Raw genomic sequence first — 23134 nt, 5'->3', positions numbered from 1 at the left:
GAATCAAACTAATTTAAATGCTCCAGTATTTGAGTGTCTGAAGTCCACATCCTGCAGTTCGAGATGTGATGCTGCCCTCTGCTGGGCCTTCAGGACAATATTTACATTCACTACAAAGCAGGTCATCCTCACTTCCCTCAATAAAATACTTAAAACGTTATCAATTTGCACCTACGAAACCTTTAGCACATGTGATTGAATGTAACACGTGGTTAGCAACAGATGATTTATTTTCTCTTTTAATAATACCCCGGAACTGAACAGATGTGAACGCACAGAGGTGAAAATGCGCGTCATTGTGCATGTCGCCTCGCTAAGTAGAAGTTAGTAACGTGCAGCGTCCAACAGATAGACTTATAGTTACTAAACCTTTAGTCAAATAAATGCATGAAGGAAAAACTTTACTATCAAACACAAAATGTCTTGTGTGTCAGTGAGAATGACAATTTAAGAGATTAGACCTATAGTCTATGGACTTTGACATGTGCCTTTATGAAATATCTTATCAAATGTACTGTAGGCTTGGTATGACACCAGGCACTGGTTTCGAACCGGCCCTTAAACTGCTTGGTGGAAAGGGGGTAAGAGAATGATGCAAGCAACCTGTTAGCTTAGCATAGCATGAAGACTAGAAACAGGTAAGAGAGGGGGCTGGAATTTCAATTTCCCAAACGGCCGAAGTCACAACCAATGTTTGGGTAGCCTTACTTTACTTAATTACTTACTGCAGAAATGAATTAGTCTCACTACTAGTTACATTCGTTTTGGAATACTTTGTAACATCCTCTAGATGCACCATGAATCAAATGACAAATAAACAATATAAAAGTGAAACCTCATTTATTCCCATCTAATAAGGACAATACTGTGCACAAGACCTCTGTTTTCTGCTCTTTGTTTGAAATCAGACATGTTTTCTTTAACTCAGTTTACATCATAAAACTGGTCCAGGTAGCTAGTAAAAGTGTTCCTGTCTGATTGATTTACTTTTCTTCCTCCCGTTATGCAGATAGTTGAAGACCTCAAAATAACAAGATCATTTCGTGCTTAGAAACTGTAATGTAATTACTGCTGTTATCAACAGTAACGTGTTACATTACTGCGTGCCAGACAGATGTAATCTGATTACGGTAACCCATTACTTTGTAGCGTGTTACCCCCAACACTGGTCGAAACCTACGTGTTTATAACGGAGGATTCACCTTTTTTATACAGACAAAAAAAGGGAGACAAGTTACAGCACTCGGGGGTGGATCACCACCTCACCTCCTGGATCCTGGACTACCTCACCAACCGTCCACAGTACGTGAGGACCAGGGAGTGTCTATCAGACACCATCATCTGCAGTACGGGGGCCCCCCAGGGGACGGTGCTGGCACCGTTTCTCTTCACCCTCTACACTGCAGACTTCACCCACAACATGCCGACCTGTCACCTGCAGAAGTTCTCTGACGACTCCGCCATCGTCGGCCTCATTTCCAACGAAGACGACAGGGAGTACAGGGAGCTGACGCAGGACTTCATTCTGTGGTGCCAGAGGAACCACCTCCAGCTCAACCAAGGTCCTTCCTTCCTGCAGCGGTCCGACTGTACAACCATCATGGCGCCCGGTAGACCCCAACACATAACAACACAGACTATAACACCCCACACCATGTGCGATATAATGTGCAATAAATAGATGTATATAGATACAGTTAATTAAGTGTGCAATATTTACCTGGCTGCTATACCTCAGAAAGTTTTTTGAGGTCTTTTTTTAGGTTTCTGTAAAATTGTGTAATTTGTTGTATATATTTTGTTGTATCTTTTTATAACATTAAGCTGTCTGTGGCTCTTTTTTGCTGTAACAAAAGAAAATGTCCGCTCTGATGGACGAATAAAGGGATTCTGATTCTGATGTATATACGCATAAGGGATGTATGTCCGTTAAATGTTTCCTTTTTGATTCTCCTCATTCATGTTGGCACTAGCGTGAGAAGAGTTCTTACCCCTGAGTACAATGGTCTCAGAGACACACACACACACACACACACACACACACACACACACACACACACACACACACACACACACACACACACACACACACACACACACACACACACACACACACACACACACACACACACACACATACACCCGTAAGATGCACTTGTCTAATTGGCATTTCCAGTGTGTTTGAGTGGGAGTGCTATGACAGTTTGACAGTGCTCAGGTCCCTGCAGTCCTGTGTCAGCTATTCATCACAGGTCCCATGGTACCACGCCCCCTTTCCCACCCTGATCCCCTCACTGACTCCCCACCTTCTCCACTCACCCCCACCTTCTGCACTGCTGGGTACAATGATTTAACTGTTTACATCCTGAGAAAGGTAGGAAGTGTGAATGGAGAATCTGAATTTACATATATTGCTGTTTCTGCTGTCAGTTAAATAAATGGAATAAATAACTGTGATGTTAAAAGTCAGGTAAGTATTTGTGGTGAAGCAGCATCCCGTTTGTAGCCAAAGAGCCGCATGGAAGCATGCAGACAATGATCACTATCTTTTGATTCCTATGATCTTGAGGATCTATAAATATACAGCAAGTACATCAGATTTATTTTAAGTTTTATGAGACTTAATAAGATCTACACCAGTCTCACTTCACTGTCCTCGTTTACTTTTAACACATTGGAGTATACACACTTATGACCACATCACTTTTCGTTGTCTTTTGAGTTATACTGCTATGTGATTGCAACCCTTAAATAAATAGTTCAATATTTGTTGGTAATATTGTTATCTTTGACTGAGTCAGATAAAAAGATTGACACAAGCAGAGGTGGAGGAAGTACTCAGATATTGTACCTAAGTAAAAGTAGGAGGGTAGAAGAAGGAGGGTCTGTCAAATATTATTTTACTTTTGTTATTTTTACCATGCAAATCATGTTCTTGCTTATTAACATGTTAGGGATTATATAAATAGTTCTGAAAGCAGTTCAATAATTTTAAGTCAGTCACACAGCGTTTTTTAAAACATCTTTTCTCTTAGTGTGACTGTTTTTGTGTACTTGTTTAGACTGTTGTTAAATATTATACACCAACAACATGATAGGGGAGGGGGAGGCCGTGTACTCATCACTCATGATTCAAAGAGCCTGGTTTATGTAGACATCAGAGTCAGTGAGAACAAACAAAAGTCCACAAATACATACGAATCTCAACCTGATTTTGACAAAAATTAAAATCAATAGAAATTGTCCTTTAACTTGGCACATACTGTAGTGGCCAATACAACCAGCAGGTAGCATCAAAGCAACGTCCCTCTGTGAGTTCTTCTTATCCATTATGTTTACAAGGTGTATAACACGGCGGATGAGTGAACATCTTTGTTTTGTTATTCAGGCTGACTGAGTGCTCAGCATCAAAAGAAACATGAGCAAAGAATTTTTAACAATAAAAGGATGATTTGAATACCAGAGCTGAGGACAGATTTCTTGCACACAGAAACTGATCTGATGAGCCACATTTATTTAACCAGACTTACCCTATGAGTAAAGGTATAGGGAGAAAAAGCTCTAGATGAGCATTCAAGAGATTAAAAATAAAGAAATTTGTTGTCATTGAGATTCAAGACATGTGGTGAACATCTCACTGCTTTTCTGTCAAGTCTCATAATTGGCTTTCTCACTAGCACCTGCAGGAAACACCTACTCACACACCTGCGATATATACACACATTAATTTCCTTTCATTCCTCCACGCAATGTAAAAATTGCAAAAGGCAAACCATGTTCAGGTGTGTCTCATCCACACACACACACATACACACACACACACACACACACGCACACACACACACAGCGCGCGCAGCAAACTACTCTGAGGGGTGTGACCACATCTCGATTTATGATTCTCACACCCTGCCTGTCAGAAGTACCCTGCAGCCAAGCTCACTGATGTCATTAAAGAGGTATTTCAACTTGTTGACTTCACTTCTTTTTGTTAAATTCTGATGAATCAAATTAGACTGAGCTGGGATGAATTGTAGTGAATAACTCACTTTATAGCTCAATTTCAACTGTGGATTGCTTTTGTTTAGTTTTTAATGTATTATGTAATCAGTCCACACATCTAGAGGAGGACATCTTCTCTTTGAAAAACATTTCATTAACTGAACTATTCCTGTCTATTCTCAATTTGGATTCTTTAAATTCAGCCAATTAGTATATTTGAGCTATTGGTCCTCAGAGTTGGTTGGTTTACTGGGAATGTTCAAATTTAAGGGCCTGAAAAACCCATTTCTTAAATTTGGGTAGAGATATTACACAAAATCATGCATCACAATTTATCAATCTTTCATATCATCCATATATCCAATGATAATGCATCAATGACTGAATAAAACATTACATCCTTGTTTAAATGTATCCACCTTTTTGTCTTCTTTTTTCTGACCGATACTTAGCCCTGAGTTTTGCCTGCCAGGCCACTTATGTCTGATTCTGGTAGGATTAGCCTGTCTCTAACTGCCTCCACAGCCCTGACCCTACCCATAAACCTGCACTGATCAATATCTTATAAGCTTAAAAAATGATAAACAAAGCACACATTCTGAAGTTCTCAGCCTCACAATTAACTTGAGAAAAAAAGAAACAGTGTTTAGCAAAACACTTCTCTGCATAGCACCAGTGATGGGCAAGTTACTTCCAAAATGTAATACAGTACGTATTACTTATCACTGTCTTTTTAAAGTAATAAGTAAGCTTTACATTATTACTGTCTCTGAACTGTAATGCGTTACACCACTTTTGCGTTAGTTTGAGTTACTTTCACCAAAATAACCGCAAAAGTATGGCTCTAAATGCTAAAATGTAGTTTATTGCAGCTCATTAATTAAAGCTATCTATGGCAGTATGCTGAAATTAAACTCATGCTCTGTTTAACTGGACTGAATAATATGTGATACCGGTAACATTACGTCTCTGTGTGTTATTAATAAGATGTTAGTGGAGCCTCTGCACGGCCCTGTAACCTGCTGTATATGAACGAGTCTTTATGGCAACGTTAGCTCACCTTGTCATTGGTGTGTTAACGGGGATTTGGCTGACAAGCTTTCTAAAAGCCGACGATTCCACAGAGGACAGAGGACTGCCTATCTTCAACACTCTGCCACGAGTCTCTGAACTTCTCGGGGTTCAAGCAGCATAGCAGACCGAGAGAGAAAGCTACCTTCTGTTGCTTCGGCCTGCGCGCACTCCTGTCTTTTTCTTTTCTTTTCTCCGAGCCTGCAGCTCTGCATTGTGAGACTGCAGCTCTGCATTGCGAGCCTGCAGATCAATCGTGAATCTGTTTCTGCAGCCCTCTTAACCAATAGTAAACAGGCTTACTGAGTTACTAGTCTACTGGCACAATTATTTCTCTGGTGTCGGAATGTCTCGCGATGTTTGTGATTTCTTAAAAACAAAACACCACATCATTTCGGGTGAAAATGTGTTGTAACTTTACTGAGAATTGTAACGGGTATTGTATTACCCAAATGTCAGAAGTAATGCGTGATATTACTGCGTTACAGCAAAAAGTAATACATTACTGTAACTCCGTTACTTTTGTAACGCGTTACACCTAACTCTGCATAGGATAAAATCTAGTTTAAAGAGAAATGTTAACAGGGTTTTAGATTGAGCACAGCAGCATGTGCAGTACGTTCAAAAAGATTCATGAACCGTGTGTACCATACAGTGACCAACATTAGTTTTGTAAAATATCTGAAATTTTCTGATACTTTTGTGTTTTTTTATGTAAATTGTGTAGTGTTTGGAAATAATTAGTAAGTCTTAAAATAGAATTGCTAGGCAAAACATAGCAATAAACAAAATGAAACGGAACATGTATATTGGGACAGGTGGAGAATTATTACCCAACTGTAATTTCCCCTTTTATCGTCTTTTCTTTTTTTGCTCAGTTTTGAGTTTTACAACTTTAATGTTTTTGATAATTTTCAATGTTTACTAGGTTTCCAGAGACATAATTCAAATGAATGTTGGTATGCTCTGCATATTTAAAAGGTAACATTTTCACTTGTTTGCTTGCACATTCAGCTTAATAAAGGGGATAAAAGAGATTTCAGCTAGTCTCCTTAAAAACACTCAAGTTATCTGTCAAACTAGTCAAATTCGATGTTCCTTAAATATCTTAAGAGAGACAAGATTCTGTTAATGATGCATATGGAGCCGATGATTCCATTCTTAAAAAGTCCTTGTGTGAGAGTAGCTACAGTTTTTTAAGATTTTGGTTTTGGCTTTATGATATATATTAGAACAAAAAGTATATACTTCAGATTTTTCTGAGTGATCACTTTCGTGCATTGCTTGGTAAAAAAACTTTTATATGATAATTTAGTATTAAGCTAAAAGCTGCAGATTCATGTCTCTGCGTCTGGCTGCTGTGTTGCCATCAAGCCCTGTGTCTCTGATAGAAACTTTAATAGCTGCCAGCGTGAGACACTGATCAGCCAAGCACATCAGCATAGTGAGATCCAATATGTCACCACCACGCAGAGAAAGGGAGTGTGTGTGTGTGTGTGTGTGTGTGTGTGTGTGTGTGTGTGTGTGTGTGTGTGTGTGTGTGTGTGTGTGTGTGTGTGTGTGTGTGTGTGTGAGAGAGAGAGGAGGCTAGCTGCATGTGTGTCTTGTTAGCACTGGGTGTAACAGTGGAAGTGGTGGCAGTAATGTGGGGATGACAGAGGAGCTCATACTGCGAGCTATATGAAGACGTGCGAGATCAGACAGAGTTCTGCAACATGTCACATCCCCTGGTGTGTGTGTGTGTGTGTGTGTGTGTGTGTGTGTGTGTGTGTGTTTGTGTGTGACTGTGCGCACATGTTCACACTCAGGTAAAGGACACTGTCTCTCGGTTCGTATGTGTGATCTGCTAACCTGCAGTTACTTGTTATGCACCTAACAATTTAACAATCTCAAACTGTGTGATTAAATCTATAGCAGTGAAGAAACTTTGAAACATTTCACAAAAACAAATTACAAAACTGCTAAATTGCACAAAAAATGCAGAATATAATTTTCTAGCAGAACAGGTAGGGTTGGAATGTCACAAAGTTAATTTACTCAAGTATTCTACCTGAGCACAAAATTGAGGTAACTGTACTTAACTTGAGTATTGCCCTTAGCACCACTTCACACTTTGAATATTTTACTTTATAGATTTATTTTAAGGTTTACTAGTTACTTTAAAAATATATATTTTTTAACAGAAATACACAATTGTACACTGCTTTGTTATAAACAGATTAGTTGATTAATCAATATGCAGATTCAAATATAAATAATTGACATTATAAACATTTAAGTTATTTTCAAATTTATTTGGAATCATTTGGAATTTTGTGGTTGTTTTTTTAAAAGATTTGTTCTACATTTGGTATACCTACACTGAACCAAAATTCTAATTAAACACTACAAAACTAAACAAATTAACTTCTAACCCATAATTCAAAATTAATTGAGTTTTAAGGCAGCAAATGGAGCAATTTGCATTTATTTTTGAACCAGCTTACAATTATTGACAGAAAGTATAACAACTAGAACTAACAACTGACAATCCTGCAATCTCACTTCCAGTAGCATCCAGTTCTGGGTATGGATTTATTGGGCTGTTTTCAATGGTAAACTCAAACACTGACTGTTCTGAAATGTTTTTAATTGAGATCTGTCGGCTGTATTAATCACGTGTCTCCCCCCTTTTCCCCTCACCTGTCCTTGCCTCCCCTCTCTTCTAATTACTTCCCCTGCTCTCCTCCCTCTCTGGCCTCCGGCTCTCAGCAGGCTCCAGAGGGGCCGCTGCAGCAGCTGTATCTCAACAGGGGCTCTGCTTCCTCAGGGGTGATGGTGGGGGGGCCCTTGATGGTGAGACTCACTGAACCGATCTGGAGGTCACATGCAGGATGTAAAGCAGAACCAGGTGACCTTTTGAACTCTGCATCCATCCAAATGTATTTCTGACAGGAAGAGGAATAATACAACAAGTGTAGAAACAGCAAGCTCACACTAGAGGGCGCTGGTGGTTCAGTAGTGGCTTTAATCTACAGTGTGATCCATTTCTCTAGATTTAAACTTTTGAGCCAGGCACTGAATAACCTTAAAACTAAAATATTTGAAGATTAAGGAAAAGTGCACATCATTTGCTCGTGTCCCCATATTGGCTGTACATATTGGATTAACAGGCCTCTTGTGCACTGAAGTAGAAGTCCTTCAAACAGCATTAAAAATAGTGAAACTGCCCTTCAATCCCCCTGCAAACAACATGGTCTTAGTAAATAAATGATCTCTGAACAGGCTTTTTTTGTATCAAATATGACCAAAAAAGAAAACATTAGGAGTTCATAACCTTTTATTTAAATCAAAGCGCAGATATAAACATTAAGGCAAGACGAGCAGCGAGCGTTAAGATGCGAAATGGAACGTCAAAATGTACAAGGCTTGATGCGTTAATAACAAAATAGAACATTTAAAAGCCAGAGAAAACACATGACTGAACGAGTGCTTGAAGGATGCATTTTCAAACATTTTGCTCATTAAAACAACAACATTGCTATTGGTATTCACCCTTCTGTGTATAAACGGATTTCCAGCCTATAATTAAGCTACACTCTCAAAACAGCTAGACTCTCAAGTAGAGTTAGTAAAGCCATCTAAAGTGCACGTGTCATCGTGTGAAATATTAACAAAGTCAGAGACGCTGGATGCTTTGTTAGCAACTTGCTAATCAGTTGTGTTAGTGAATGACTTTTTCTCTAGTACAATTTCACCTCTTGCATTCCCATTGGCTGCCACAATTTGATGTCAAAACGTTGCCATGCAATCCTTGAATAATTCTCTCTGATTTCAGATGTTGTGACACATTTCATCTTGTGGTCTTGTTTAGTATTTACAGTTGCAGTCAAATACACAGCACAGCTGGGCTCCAATAAGCATGTTGCTGAACTGCTGATGAGATTTCTTTGTCTGTTCCACGACAGGATTGAAATCCCAGCGACGAATCAACATTTCTAAAATGTTTAAATAATAATAAATACCACAAAAAGGATTTACAAGCTTTTCTTAAGATGTTGAATGCTTAGGGAGTGCTAGAAACTAGAAACTGAGTTATACCATGCTAAGCTCTACAGCCCTGAGCCAGCCCGTGCGGAGGTGAGACGCTAACCTTAACTACACATGGAAGATTCCTGTTATTGCCTTTGGGGCAGCCAAAAGCATCCTCCAAGAAAGGGAACTTCTGCGGGATGGATGTCTGTCTGCAGGCGCTGCATGAGTACATAAAAAAGAAGCCACTGATGCCAACAAGGTTTTGCTTCTGTCTGTGCCACTTTATGTTAAAGTGGAGAAAGGAGACTTGGGATAAATAAGAACAAGAACCTGTCATCCAATCTTTCATACCAAATTGTTAGTATTTAACTCAAAGTGAGAATAAAACATTAAAGCACATTCACTTTCTGGCTGACAGTAAGATGAAACGACTGATACCATTTTCAAGTGTACGCTGAATATGAAGCGTTAAAGATGCTGTAAGTGGATTTTCTACCTTTAGATAGAGCCTGGCTAGCAGGCTTTAACCTACTAAAGCGGGTTATAAGATCACCTTCTCTGTCCTTCAAGAAAAGTGGAAATCTTTTTGCAATGTTGCATTTGTTTTCATAAAAAAGTTAACCTAATAAGGTAATTTATACATCTTGCATCAGAAAGCCAGATCAACTAAATCCTTCCTAACAATAACTAAACTCATCTGGATTCATGAGAAATACAGCGCATGATTACACTTAGTTACAACAGCTCTTATGCTTCCTATTTATTTGTTTTTATAAGGAGTTAATTAATTAACTAGTTTAATATTCAATTTGCAGTCATCACAGTATATTTTAAAATGCTAAGTATGCTTTAAAATCCCATTTTGATTGAAGTTTTGTGGTGCCACAGAGATATCTCAGCATAACATTTTTTATTCTACAGACAAAACATAATTGTTTGGTACAGATCCTCTTAATAAATCACACAATAATGACCTGAGAATAACGTTTTCAAACATGCTCAATCCCTTGAATATTGTGAATCATGCCCGCTGTAGTGAAAGACCGATGAGGGGTGGTAGAAAAGCCTTACGAACTGAACAGACAGTAATGTAAAATACTAACCAAAACTGGACAACGTGATTATTTATAATAGTGCTGTAAGTTTTGAAGGATATATTTATGAAAGCTTTGTTTTTTCATGTTCATCCTTTCAAAGTCATATCTTGCCTGTGGAGATTATCAGGCACAGGCACAAAAGTTGTCAAAATGTTTCGTCTAAGGCACACATTCATCACAGTTTCACCTTCCTGTGTGAAAAGAAACAGCCAGGAGAGAGGTCTCAAAACTGACAAAAAAAATAAATACAGACAAGGAATCAAAGGTGTGTGGTGTAAGAAGCTGCTCCGACAGGCAGCACGGTGTTGCTCCTGGAGAGCCCAACCTCCAGAATTCCCCTACACCTCAGGGTTAAACAGGACTACAAGCTGATTGGCTCTGACAGCAGAGCTATAATCACCTAGTACGTTGAAAGCTTGTTATACTACACACTCAAGCATATACAGAAATCTTCCAATCCATCTTTGAAGTTTTTTTCCTGCAAACAGCTTCATTGAATGTTTGCTCTTAAGCAATGTATGTGTGTGTTTCTTTTTCCACATCCATCCCCATCTTTATCTGTCGGTCTTCTTGGCCCACGCCGGGTCATCTGATCTCGGGTTGTGGCCTGTAAGTCGTTTGATCAGTTGCTCTATCCGTCTCCAAAAGCCCAGCTGGTCCAGTGGATAGTTACACCAACCTGGGATGTGAGGAAACATGAAGAAAGAGACAGAAAATGGATGTACAATAATAGAGGGAGGAAGGTGAGGTATGGGAAAAGTGAAAAAAAGGTAAGAAGTAAGAATGAACACTGAGTCTGGAATAAAGTGTTTCATTTATGGAGTGACGGAAATCGCCAAAACAGCAAGTTGGAAAGCACTTAGTCAATAAATTAAGCAAGTATAATACACATGTTATGGCCCGATGATTCACTCTTCAACTACAGCTTATGGAATAACCTGATCGTCTCTGGCGGATTAGTCAATAAAAGCCCTGATGGGACTTCTCTACTCTACTGAGATGTTGGATTAACTGGGCGAACCTGGTTCCATCTCTCCTAAATCCAAACTCGATCTCATCCCTACAAACATCCTGGACTCCATATCCTGGTTTCTCTTTTACTGTTTTTCACTCTTTTCTTTGTGTCATATTTAAATTTTCTGTCCTTAAGTGTACATTTGCTGGTTTCTGCAAGGGGTTTCTCAATTTAAGTAACAACAAAAGGCAGAGCTTGGATACGTTGTTGAAGTTGTTGTCTACATTAGCACTGCAGTTCTCTTTTCTTTTTTTTTTACTCCATACTAGCCAAATTATGGACAGAGGTCGTTTCCTCTCAAAAATACACAGAGTAGTTCATTCAAACTGGTGAAAAAAATGATGCTTTTTTTCCCAATGATGTTTGGCTATACAGTCCACTTTTACTCAGATAATTTCTCTGATAACTGGAAATCAAAGGTACACTTTATAGTTAAATAACTAAGATATGAGAAGCTTATTGTTAAAATGTAGCTTAAAACTGGACAAAGAATTCATTTATGATGTTTCTCGCAACACTGATACTGTGCGCCAAAGGGATAGTTTACCTTTCCAGGCAACCAAATGAGTTCAACCGTTAAAATGACATTGAACATTTTGCCAAATTTAGTGAATTATGTTGGGACAGAACTCAACAAAAATATATAGCATATGTGTAGTAGTCTAGACATTCTAACACCAAAACGTTTCATACTCAACCTCTCAATCTATCGTTTAATTCCTCCTCCTCCTATTATTCCCTTTCTTCATTTCCTCCCAAATTCTCCATCCTCCTATCTACATCTCACCCTGTATCCCACTCTTATCATATGCAGGGAGGGGGGGGGGGGGAGTGAAGGGGTTGTCCCAGGAGATGTCCTTAGCCCCTACTAACACAGAAACACACACACAGTCATGCTCACACACAAAACACACACATTTCAGGATTCTTTGTTCTGTGTCAGTTTGCAGGATTGAAATAGCTATATATATTTATACTGTATATATCTACTGTATGTTTAAAGTATGCATTAATATATGTATGGCTGCAGGCCAATGTACATTTACATGTACACATGCATTCATTCATGACTGTATAACAGCTTGTGTACATTCAAATTGCTAAACACAGACACACACACACACACGCTTCAGAAGCAGCCAACACTGACATTTAAGACATTCAAGATGAAAGTCCATTTTATTATTCATGTAGACAATACATGTTCTAGTCTTGTAAGCCCACGCACACATCACTAACACAAGCACACATATGCAGAATTGATAAAAGCAAGATGCAAATAGAGACATCCACGTTAGCTGTGTGTACTTAGGTTACCCTTGTATGATGCTCACACACTACCACCCATGATGTGTTTGCATAGGGTGCATGCTATAGCTGCAGGGATGTGTGTGTGTGTGTGTGTGTGTGTGTGTGTGTGTGTGTGTGTGTGTGTGTGTGTGTGTGTGTGTGTGTGTCCCTCCAGTGACCCTCACTCGGCTGGAAGACGGTAAAACAGCCAGAGGTTTTGTTTGATTTCTCTCTTTCCCTCCATCTTCATTTCTCCTTCTTCTTTCGCCACACACTTTTTTTTCCCTCCAATTCCCTGCTTCCTACCCACCCTCTTGTCGCCCTCCCGCTCCGCTCTCTACCCTGCCTTCCTCCCTCCTCTGTCCTCCATCCCCCCTCTGCCTGTGAAGTCCTATTTGTTAGAACAGACAGCAGGTTAGCATTAAATATACATGGAGATTGTCAGCCGGTGGCGAACACAAAGGCAGCGAGGCGAGCCCCAGCGGAATCCAAGCCCGGCCCAGGCAGCCAGGCTAGGGGAGCAGGGGGCTTCCGCCGTCCCCTGTGGGCCCCCAACCGACACCAACCCAGCTCTAACCACACACACACACACACACACACACACACACACACACACACACACACACACACACACACACACACACACACACACACACACACACACACACACACACACACACACACACACACACACACACACACACACAGGTTAGAAACCGAAGAGGAGGTCAAAGAGACTAGTATACACACAGATGCTCAAGTATGCAGATGTGTGCGCGTGTGCAAACACACATTTTCCCTGTGACACCCCCCCTCGACTTGCTCACCCACACATCTGTCGTCCGCAGGGGCGCAGGGTGACGTACAAGCTGACTTTCCCTTGTGTATCCTCCCTCTTTTCTCTCCCCCTCACCCAGATGCACACAGAATACCGAATGTGGATCTATTACTGAGGCCTCGTGTCTCCGAAGACACACGCGCACGCAAACAGAACATTTTCTTTTCGTTATTTATATGAAGCCCAGAGACAGACAGACATGGCAGCCATTTTGTCCAAATCTGCAGAGAATTGTTAAATTAAATGATTCTGCAGTCATCAGCTCCAATTATGGGGATCTAAAATGGCCGACGACAACATTGACACTTACAAACAGCTAATAATAAAAGTCACATAACACAATTTCGATTCATTTTTGTTTTTCACCAGTTCTTCGGTGTAGGGGTAGACTTACAATATGTTTGCAGAGTTTGTGAGTATTGACCCTCAAACGCGGCTTTACCAATCCAACTTCACAGAGAGTCAAGTAAAATGATCCTCATCCAGCCAGTATGATTTTCATGATATGATTGATTTATATAACATTGATTTAGTTTTTCTTAATATCAATGTGCTTTTATTTTCCTAACAATTGGTTTGTGAACTACAGTTTTGAAGCCTTGACTTTGTCTTTTCACAGTCGCCATCTTCGTTATTTAGAGCCAGAAACTACAACAACAGGACGGGAGGGCCGAGTTTACTACCACCAAATGCTAACTAAGACATTTACAGGCAAACAAAATGTTACTTTTACATTTTTAGGATCCGTAAACAATGTAAAAAAGCTAATTATTTTAAGACAAAAAAACACCCAGATCAACACAGGACCACACTGGTAGCGACCTGTCAATAATAAGATAGCCCCACCCTAAAGCAGGTGCTGCTTTCTTGTTTATTTATTTAACTCTACAAGGGAGCATATGTTAAAAATTAACATCATGCTATTTGAGAAAGACTTTAAACAAGTGATTAAGAAAACCTGTCTGGAAGATATCTATTGAGGAAAATAATCAAGTTAGAATGAAGTTCTTATAGACTTCTGTTCAACCAAACCTTTTTTTACCTTGACTTAAAATAAACTTAATTTCATGAACTCTTCCACATAAGATAAGCATTTTTATGTTTTTCTTTGATGCTTTTATATTATGTATCTTGACTTTAGCGCTGTTTATCTGACTTGAGTTCAGCTTGGGACATTTGTTTGTGTAATGTAGTTAAAATCTCTAAGAAAAATAAAGTTTTATATGATAGAAGTGGCATACAACCTATTTAGTAGACATGATAACATCCCTTCTTACACGTCGTAATGCAGTAGTATGTTTCGTGTGGTGAGACGTGGTGGATGCGGTGATGTTTCCGGGGCAACACTAAATGCCACTCCTGGAGCAGCGTGACCCAGCGTGGGAGGCCAAAGTACGAATGGCTCCACTTATGAATCTGATTGGTCAGCGTCACGAAAACTGCCAGGGCGAAGACATAGCAGTCCCATGAATAAGACGCCGCCAAGGCTTCTGAAATGTGATGACACACATTTATACAGAGAAAGAAAGAAACAGGGAGAGTAAGGTTAATAGAATAATTGATCAAACTGTTTTGTGCAATGAAGAAGGCCAGTATGAAGGAGTAATACTCCCTCAGAGAGGATGCTGGAGGGAGCCTCAGAGAGATAAAGAGACTGAGGGGGAGGAGGAGGAAACATGGAGAGATGGGGAAGAGAGGCGAGCAGACGGACCAAGACGGAAAAGTAAAGACAGGTTAAAATAGTTTAAAATCAGGAGATGCAGTTATTAGTGTGTGTAAGGTAGTAGCACCACAGTGAGACAGTTCAGGCCTCTATGCCACCAAACAAGGAAAGTCCCTAGATGCTGTCCGTTCTTTATTGAGCAAGAAAAAGCCTACTAATGTTCAAATGGAAGTATGAATCATCACTCTCACCTTTAAATATTTAAACCATTTCTGCAATCCCACTGTCAAAAAGATCTCTAAAAGAACTACAGTACACATCATTCCTACAGAGGAGCCCTGGGAGTGGACATAATGTGTGCCGTGTTTTTATGTGATGCTCAGATGAAGGTGGAGTATGGGTTCAGATGGAGGCTAGGGAATAAGGAGAAAGTAGATGCATCTTCTTTTAATGTGATGATTTTTCTTTTGAAACTCTATACTGTTCTCCAGTAAAGCTATTATTATGCTACTATGGGTCATCAACATTTGCAGACAGATGGAGTGGTACGGCACTCTTGTTGCATCAGGATTGATACAGTTTCAGAAATGGCAGAAGCCGCTTAAAGATAGTAATCCCATGTTGGACAGTCTCACCAGGTCGTACTGGCTGACAATATGGTTGGGACCAGGGTTGAACCAATTTTCAGGTCCATGAACCAGCAGACACTACTGGGGGAACACAAAAAATGTATTTGCAATCGACACCGGCCCCGGAACAACCTCAGTGGAAAATGACCTAGAGGTTGGAAGACGGGCGCAATATAAATGTAAGATACCATTCAATACTGTACATCAGTTGTACAGAAGGTAAATTCAAATGTTGGTATCTGTCGAGTAAATCTCTTTATTTTATTTTAAAATATTGCAAAAATATTAACTAAAAACACCATTCTTGGCTGGGTATTGAATCAACTCAGGGAACAGCTTGGTTACCAGGAAGTGGTTAATACTGATAGTGTTGGCATTGATGTGAGCTGACAGGTGACACACATGTGAGGACATGTACTGTATATAAAAGCTGACAATTCTCCAACCATTCTGATGATGGATGTAAAAAGAGAATTGGATACAGCATTTAGAGGCAAGCTCCCATTCATTTCTAGGAAAGTTGCTTAATGGCGCATAATGCCAAAGTGGCTTGACTGCCGAATGATAAAATTATCCGGATCATCATCTGGTGATCTGGGTCCATTGAGTGAGCAAACTGAAGTAGTCCTTAAACCCAAGAAAAAAGGAAAATGAAGATAGGAAGATCCATCCAACAATTTCTCTTGAATTAACTAGGGTCGAAAAGTGAATACTCTTTCATACTGGGAAGTTTACTTTAAAAAAAGATATACTTATTTACAGACATCACTTTCCAAATGTAAGCCAACAGACTGATGCACAAGTTGTAGTTCTAAAGTTTGGCCGCTAAAAATATTGGCTTCAAAGCAAGGTGCTCTTTAATACGGGGTTAGGGTTGATAGGATGTTTATAAGACACAGTTTGCCACATGATTTAAAAGGAAACAAGTAGAGCCACAGTAAGCAAGGAACATATCTAATCAATTAATACTATTGTACAAATACACAATACAAAAGTTCAAGATTTATAGCTTTACTCCTTTTCTAAAAAGTCCATAATATAATATAGTGAGTGAAAATGGCCTCAAAAGTGGCTAATGTCTTTGTCATTTGAACATAATTTGGATTCAGATGTAATTGAGCCAACAACACCTGGAAAAGGACAAACAGTAAAATGCTTCCATCTGTCTGCTGCCTGAAAACAAATGGAGGACGACTGCCTGTCTGTCACACAGGTAACTCTTGTTATTCACTTGAGTCTCTCTGTGGCTTTGACTTACAGCTGTCCTCTCTCTGTCTGCCTCCATCCCTCGTCCCCTCTCTTTGGTTAAAACAGCGATCCGTTGACCCCGGTTCATGTGCAGACATGACAGCTGGAGATGTCACCTCACTGCTTCTGCAATCTACCTCTGTCTTTGTCTTTGTCTGGTGACCGCCTGACACTGTGAGGAGCTTGACATGACAGGTTTAGATGTCATCTTACCGCTACATGACCCTCTGCCACCCCAGCCCCCCCTTGCGCTCCCCTCTCTTCTTCTCCGTGCACTCTCACCCTCTGTCTCAAACTCTTAGCAGTGACCTCTTAAGGTGCAGACATGACAGGTGTAGATGTCACTGTGTTTCTCCCCGTCTCTGTCTCGTGACCTGTTGACTCCCTGCAGTGTGTGACATGACAGGTGTGGATGTCACCTACAGTACAAGTCAACCTCACTACCTCTCCCCTCTAATCTTCTCTCCCCCCCCCCCCCATTCTGCCTCCAGTCCTTAATGCAGACAAGTTGCTGACCTTTGCAAGTTCCCCCTTTGGTCTTCTTTCTTCTACTTGTTCATGTATAAAATCATGTGCATATTTTTTTCCCCATCATCTTTTATTTTATCAAATGTGTATGTAACGAGAATGTTGATACAGTGACAATTAACAATACATCTCTACTTATATTTTCTATAGGGAAATTATGTTTCCCTAAAAAATATCTTTGACTGAACATTATTCAAGTAAAATAAACTGAAGTGACATGTTTAAGGAGAAACGTGCCACTTTTAATGTCGAGGTCAAGCTAGCATTCATGGTAAATGTAATCCACTGAAGCAATACCTTCCTTAGGGTGTACTATTGAATTCTCCTCCTGCAAACTCTGTAGTGCTTCCTGTTTCCAATGACATCATGTGACGTGACATAATGCCCATACATTGCTGTAGAGGTGTGAAAAAGCAAAAACTTGTTTTAAGTTCCATTGGGTAAGTTATGATAAAATAAATTATAAAAATCATGGCTAAGCATTAGTATCTGACACGCAATGAATCCTGGTATATAAAGGCAATATTGCCACAAATATGCAAGTAAATAAAGCATGCATTTGGGATTTACTGCTTTATTACCTACCTTTACTTGCACTTCTTGCAACATTTTATTGCACTATTTTATTTATATTCTGTTATTTCTTTCACTATATTCATGTTGCATTGTTGGAGGAGCCTGGGACTTTGCTTTGCCATATCTACTCTCAACTCTGATTTGAAATCCAGAAGACAAAGGTTTTACATGTACAGACATAATACTGGCTAATGAAATTGAACTGGATCATCTACAACTTTTGAAATGAAATTTCGAATGAAATGGATGAAATCTCGTACAAAGTTGGGATCATCATGGCCTTCCACTTTAACATGGTATCACTTTGTTAAATAGTTATGATGCTTTTTGCACATTTGAATTCCTTTTTCCTGACAGATAATTCCTTCTTACATTAAATGGATATTTGTCCAGATGGACATAGCAGATCAAAGATGCTTGTGAGAAGCTCAGACTTATGAACCAGCAAACTGATGTCAACTACCCGCCTCTCTACCCATTAGTGACCTTTCAGCTGGAGTTGAAGTGCAGACATGACAGGTGGAGATGTCTCCTCCTCAATAACAGGCTGCTCTGCTTCTCCTGCTGATCTTCCTCCTCCCGTAACTCCCATCCTGCCCTGCACTCGTTAGGTCAGTGCACATGATTACCCGCACAAACTGCCCCATGCTTTCCCATGACCAGTGGACACACACTTCAGCCAGACTATGTGCTACCTTTATTCTCCTGCAAGACTAAGTCACTATTACACTTTGTTGGACCCTTTAGAGATGACCTTCATAAGTTCTTACAGCAACACTGCAGTTTTATGCAGGGTGGCTGGAAACTGTTGGTAGGTTGGTAAGTTGGATTGTTGGAGCTCGAGAACTAAGATTTACATTGCCATAACTGGACTGTAGCTACTGTGCATATGATAATAAAACCCTTGAATCTTGAATATAGGTGGGAAACCAGTGAGGGATCTCATATTCTTGGGGAGATAGATTGAACTTCAGCAGCCGGTACGCCCCTGAGCTTTTCACTCACAGGTGGAAACAATTTGAATGGGTTAGTGCTAGAATAGCCCTCCACAGAACATAGAGGCACATGCTAGTGGATGTATATAAGTCTTAAATATGTTTGTGTGGTGTGTGCTACCTGGTGTATATGTGAGGAACTTGTAGGCCATGTTAGCCAGTGGTAGGATGGGGATCATACAGTTGTCGCCGTTGGTCTCAATAAAGTCATGGCGAGTGATCGCGGTTGCGGTGCGGATGTGGTGCTCCCTGAATGGGCGAATAAATGCCTGCAGAGGGATATAAAGAGAGATGTTCAAATATTAATACCTGTAATTCCCTCCATCCTTTACAAGAGCAACCTTTTTGCGATTTAAATTCAGCTATCAAGAGCTATATATTATATATACACATCTATAGTATATATTATTTATTATATTGGAGCTACATCAGTTGACTGACAGTTAAGGATATGGACAGCAATACACATTCTGTCCAGCTTTCAATAGAAGACACTGAGACGCTAAAATGTTTTCTCTAAAACCACATCTCCAATGCCTAATGGCGTGGTTCTATGCAACTAGGATAGCTCTTCATTAGCATTTGTAGAAAGTACCAAGTTTCATTTTTATGTTAAGTTTCTGAATGAGTTGAGCGAATGTGGTGTCTCTATGACTGACATTCCAACCAACACTGAAGCGTATTAGCAGGTACTATCAGTAAGTTAAACCAAACCATACAGGGGAATTAAGGCATAAGTACAAAAAAACAAAAAACTAATCAATTCTGCAAATGTAATGATGTTTTGTTTTTAAAAACAATTAACATAAAAAAAAACTGGTACCCTAAATTCAGTATGTTAAAATATCATAAATTATATTGAACTCAACTTTGCAGAGACAGTGAATAAACTTTAAGGAAAAGATATTCCTTTGAATAAAACAGCAAGCTGAAAATCCTCCCTAGTTTCGAGTTTTCTGATCTCACGATTGAGCACACACATCACGCGCACACACACAAAACGCACACTTTTCTCTAAATGGAATTGATGTGACAAACAACAATGTGCACTAAAGCAGGGGTAGACTTTTCGACTTCATTTACATTCTCTTCCTATCAGAACACAAAACAGCCTCTGAAAAACATTGTTTTCAGTCTTTACGCAAATGCAGATCAAATGCACACACACACACACACACCATGGCTCAGCAGTGCCCAGCAGCCTGCGCAACCCCAAAGCTCATATCCAGCATCCTAATAAACCACAGAACAGCAGTCAGCCCGCGCCAAAACACTCGTACACATAAATGACCCATGAACGCCACACACACAAACTTAAAAATGTTAGCTTCAAACACACACCTACACACACACGCTCTCAAACCCCACCTGCACTGCGCAGAGGCAGACACCTGTCTGTGAGAGCATGGGGGTCTCAAATGAAAGACCCAATCTGAATCTCAGAAGCACAAAAGAGGACAAAGACACACACACACACACACACACACACACACACACACACACACACACACACACACACACACACACACACACACACACACACACACACAGGATAAAGGTAATTTATTTCCCTCTGTGGAAAAAGCAAAAAAAGGTAGGTTTGCATCTGTATTCCCACAGTGTGTGTCCCTGTGTAGCCGTGGATGAGAGTGTGTGTGTAGCCGTGGATGAATCAGCATGAAAACTCATTATTGTCGCGTTAGCTGTTCCGACCAATCACACACGGCTATCAGCGAAACATCGTTGGTAGGTGCCACTGCAAACACAGAAACTATCTGTTGATATCTTCACAATTATGGACCCATCTCTGCTCTCCCCCACCTCTCCTCTCCCGTAACCCCCCCCTCCCCTCACCGCACCCCCTCAGCCAGATGAAAGCCTGGCTAAGCCACAGAGGTCGTGCAGAGCGGGGCGGCATCAGCGCTCCCAGTTAACGGCGGGCCACCGGGCACTGTGTGTCCTCTAATCCCACACCGTTTAACGGCCCGCCTCGCACGACGTCCGTTAATCACCAGCTCACATCGCCCATCGCCCCAGCAACCAGCGCCGTCCCACTGGTTGGACTGACACGCCCTTCCACCCCCTTCTTTTTTTTGTCCTCCCGACCTTAATAGTGTATTTTCATCTCACTTTTTGTGGCTTTTCTCTTTTTGATCACGCATTTCCATCAGTGCTTTCTTCTTACTGTCACTTCTTTTTTTTTCTGCTCTTTTGGAAATAAATGACTTAAGTCATGACTAACCCTTCTTTAATACTGGAATCAGCTTTGTTAGAGAGCAGCAGTAAAGGAGACATGTTTGTTTGGGATGTTACAAATAATGCAGGGGAATTGACATAAGGAGGTGTGGGCTCTTTAACGAAAAGACAGGAAGGAACTTCAAACATATACCCCTAAACTGTAAGCACATCTGGCAAATTTCAATGTGAATCGAGCATCACTGGGAACTAATGAGCGTGACTTTGTCCTCAAAGTGGTGTCATTAGAGGACTGCTAAATCCTTGTTGAGTCAATTAAAGCTCAACGACATGACGGAGACAACAAAAAAACAGCACGGCCCAGAGCTCCGCTAAGGAATACTTCCAAACACCAATGGGAGAATGAGGAGCACTTTTTATGATAGTGTTGCAGTTTTACCGCGAGGGAGTGAAAAAAGGGCTTGTATTGATTCAAATCAAAGCAAATCATTGTTATACAATTTTAAAAGAAGAGCATTAATGGTGTGCAGTGTGGGGAAAATTCACAGACAGTGTAATTTTTGAGGTGGCACATCAACCCATTGCAATAGAGGGATGTTGATGTTTTGTGATGTGTTTTTTTCCGTTTTCAAAAAAAGACCTTTAATCCTGCAGGTTTGTAATTTTAGAGGAATTATCTCAATCTAAACTGAAACAAAAAGATGATTAATCATTTGTAAAGAGAACATGAAAAGATTACAAAGTTCATTGAGCACCAGCACTTCTTTTTTGCCTCTCGATTACATTTGTGGGAAAACTAGGGGAAGTAAAGGTACATAAATAATCATATTTTTAGACATCAATACTCCCAAAAAACAACATCACGACGTATTCGAAAAATGTGTCACCTTAAGAATTCTATTGGGCTTTTTTTTTTCATCTTATGTTTTCATCTACAGTATACTTTTTTATTTGCTTATCGCATGACATTAAAGGTCTATTTTGTAACCTTGGTGGCAAATATTTCCCACATATCCTAGAACTTATAATAGCCATACTGGGCCAATGTCATTGACAAATACAAAAAAACGTCTTCAGTAAAAACTTGGGAACTGGAACGTCAGCGGTTCAAGCCTCTGAAAGACCGGAAAGTGCTACCTACCGAGGTGTCCCTGAGTAAGGCATTGCTACACTGCTCCCTGGGTGCCGTACATAATGGCAGCCCACTGCTCCTAACACTAGGATGGGTCAAATCCAGAATGTAAATTTTCTCTCTGTGGGATTAAGGGTATATTCTTCTTCTGTTAATTCTTAAACTGTTACTGCTATCTTAGTTGATAAAACAAGAAAAAACAATAACTTATTTCTATAACAAGTTTGAAATGTAACCTTCATATTTACTTTTACTATTATATATTATAATCTGAGGCTTCTGTTTTAAGGAATGAGCTGCCAACAAAATAAATGAAACCCTAAAGACAGACGGGATGTAGGCTGTTTTTTCCATTATTCACCTACATTTGATTGATTTTGCTAGCTTATAACTTAACTTATGAGACAATATTCACCTCTATAAGTGGCCCAGCTCTCCGTATATTTTTCTGTAGGTGGCCCTCGGTGAAAAAAGTTTGGACACCCCTGCCTTATGGTGAAGTGATGAAGGGCAAGAGCCACATGTTCTGCCTCCATTAATGGTTCTACAGCATTTATAGAACAATCTCAGCAACATCTTTAAATAGATCCTAACAAGTAACCAGAACAGGGATCAAAGTAAGAACATACACATTTGATCAAATGTAAATACAAGACATACACAAACAAGCAACATACAAAGAAATGACAGAACAAACCAACAAAGAGGACGCTTCAAATGGTTTTGTCCAGGTTTATAACGGCAACCTATTAGCCTTAGGTGTTCTCTATCGTGCTCGTCTTTGATATTCAAACTAACCTTAAGCGGAAGCACATGCCTTCTTTATTCTTGGTCTCAAAACAA

The 23134-nt window shown here is 40.0% G+C and overlaps 1 protein-coding gene across 1 annotated transcript in view; it reads right to left on the bottom strand.

Annotated features, from left to right (window-relative positions):
• Positions 1–8410: 8410 nt before the first annotated feature.
• si:ch211-212o1.2 (uncharacterized protein LOC492735 homolog) overlaps positions 8411–23134 on the bottom strand; it is a 34778-nt gene continuing 20054 nt past the window's right edge. The window contains 3 exon segments of the mRNA XM_063897510.1: positions 8411–10860; positions 14602–14814; positions 19085–19232. Of these exon segments, the coding sequence (XP_063753580.1) occupies positions 10736–10860; positions 14602–14814; positions 19085–19232 (486 nt within the window). The 3' untranslated portion in view covers positions 8411–10735.

The sequence above is a fragment of the Eleginops maclovinus genome, chromosome 2 (genome assembly GCF_036324505.1).
Source record: "Eleginops maclovinus isolate JMC-PN-2008 ecotype Puerto Natales chromosome 2, JC_Emac_rtc_rv5, whole genome shotgun sequence".
In the NCBI taxonomy this organism is placed as follows: domain Eukaryota; kingdom Metazoa; phylum Chordata; class Actinopteri; order Perciformes; family Eleginopidae; genus Eleginops; species Eleginops maclovinus.
The sequence above is the reverse complement of the archived record's forward strand: the minus strand, read 5'-3'. Positions and strand labels throughout refer to the sequence as shown.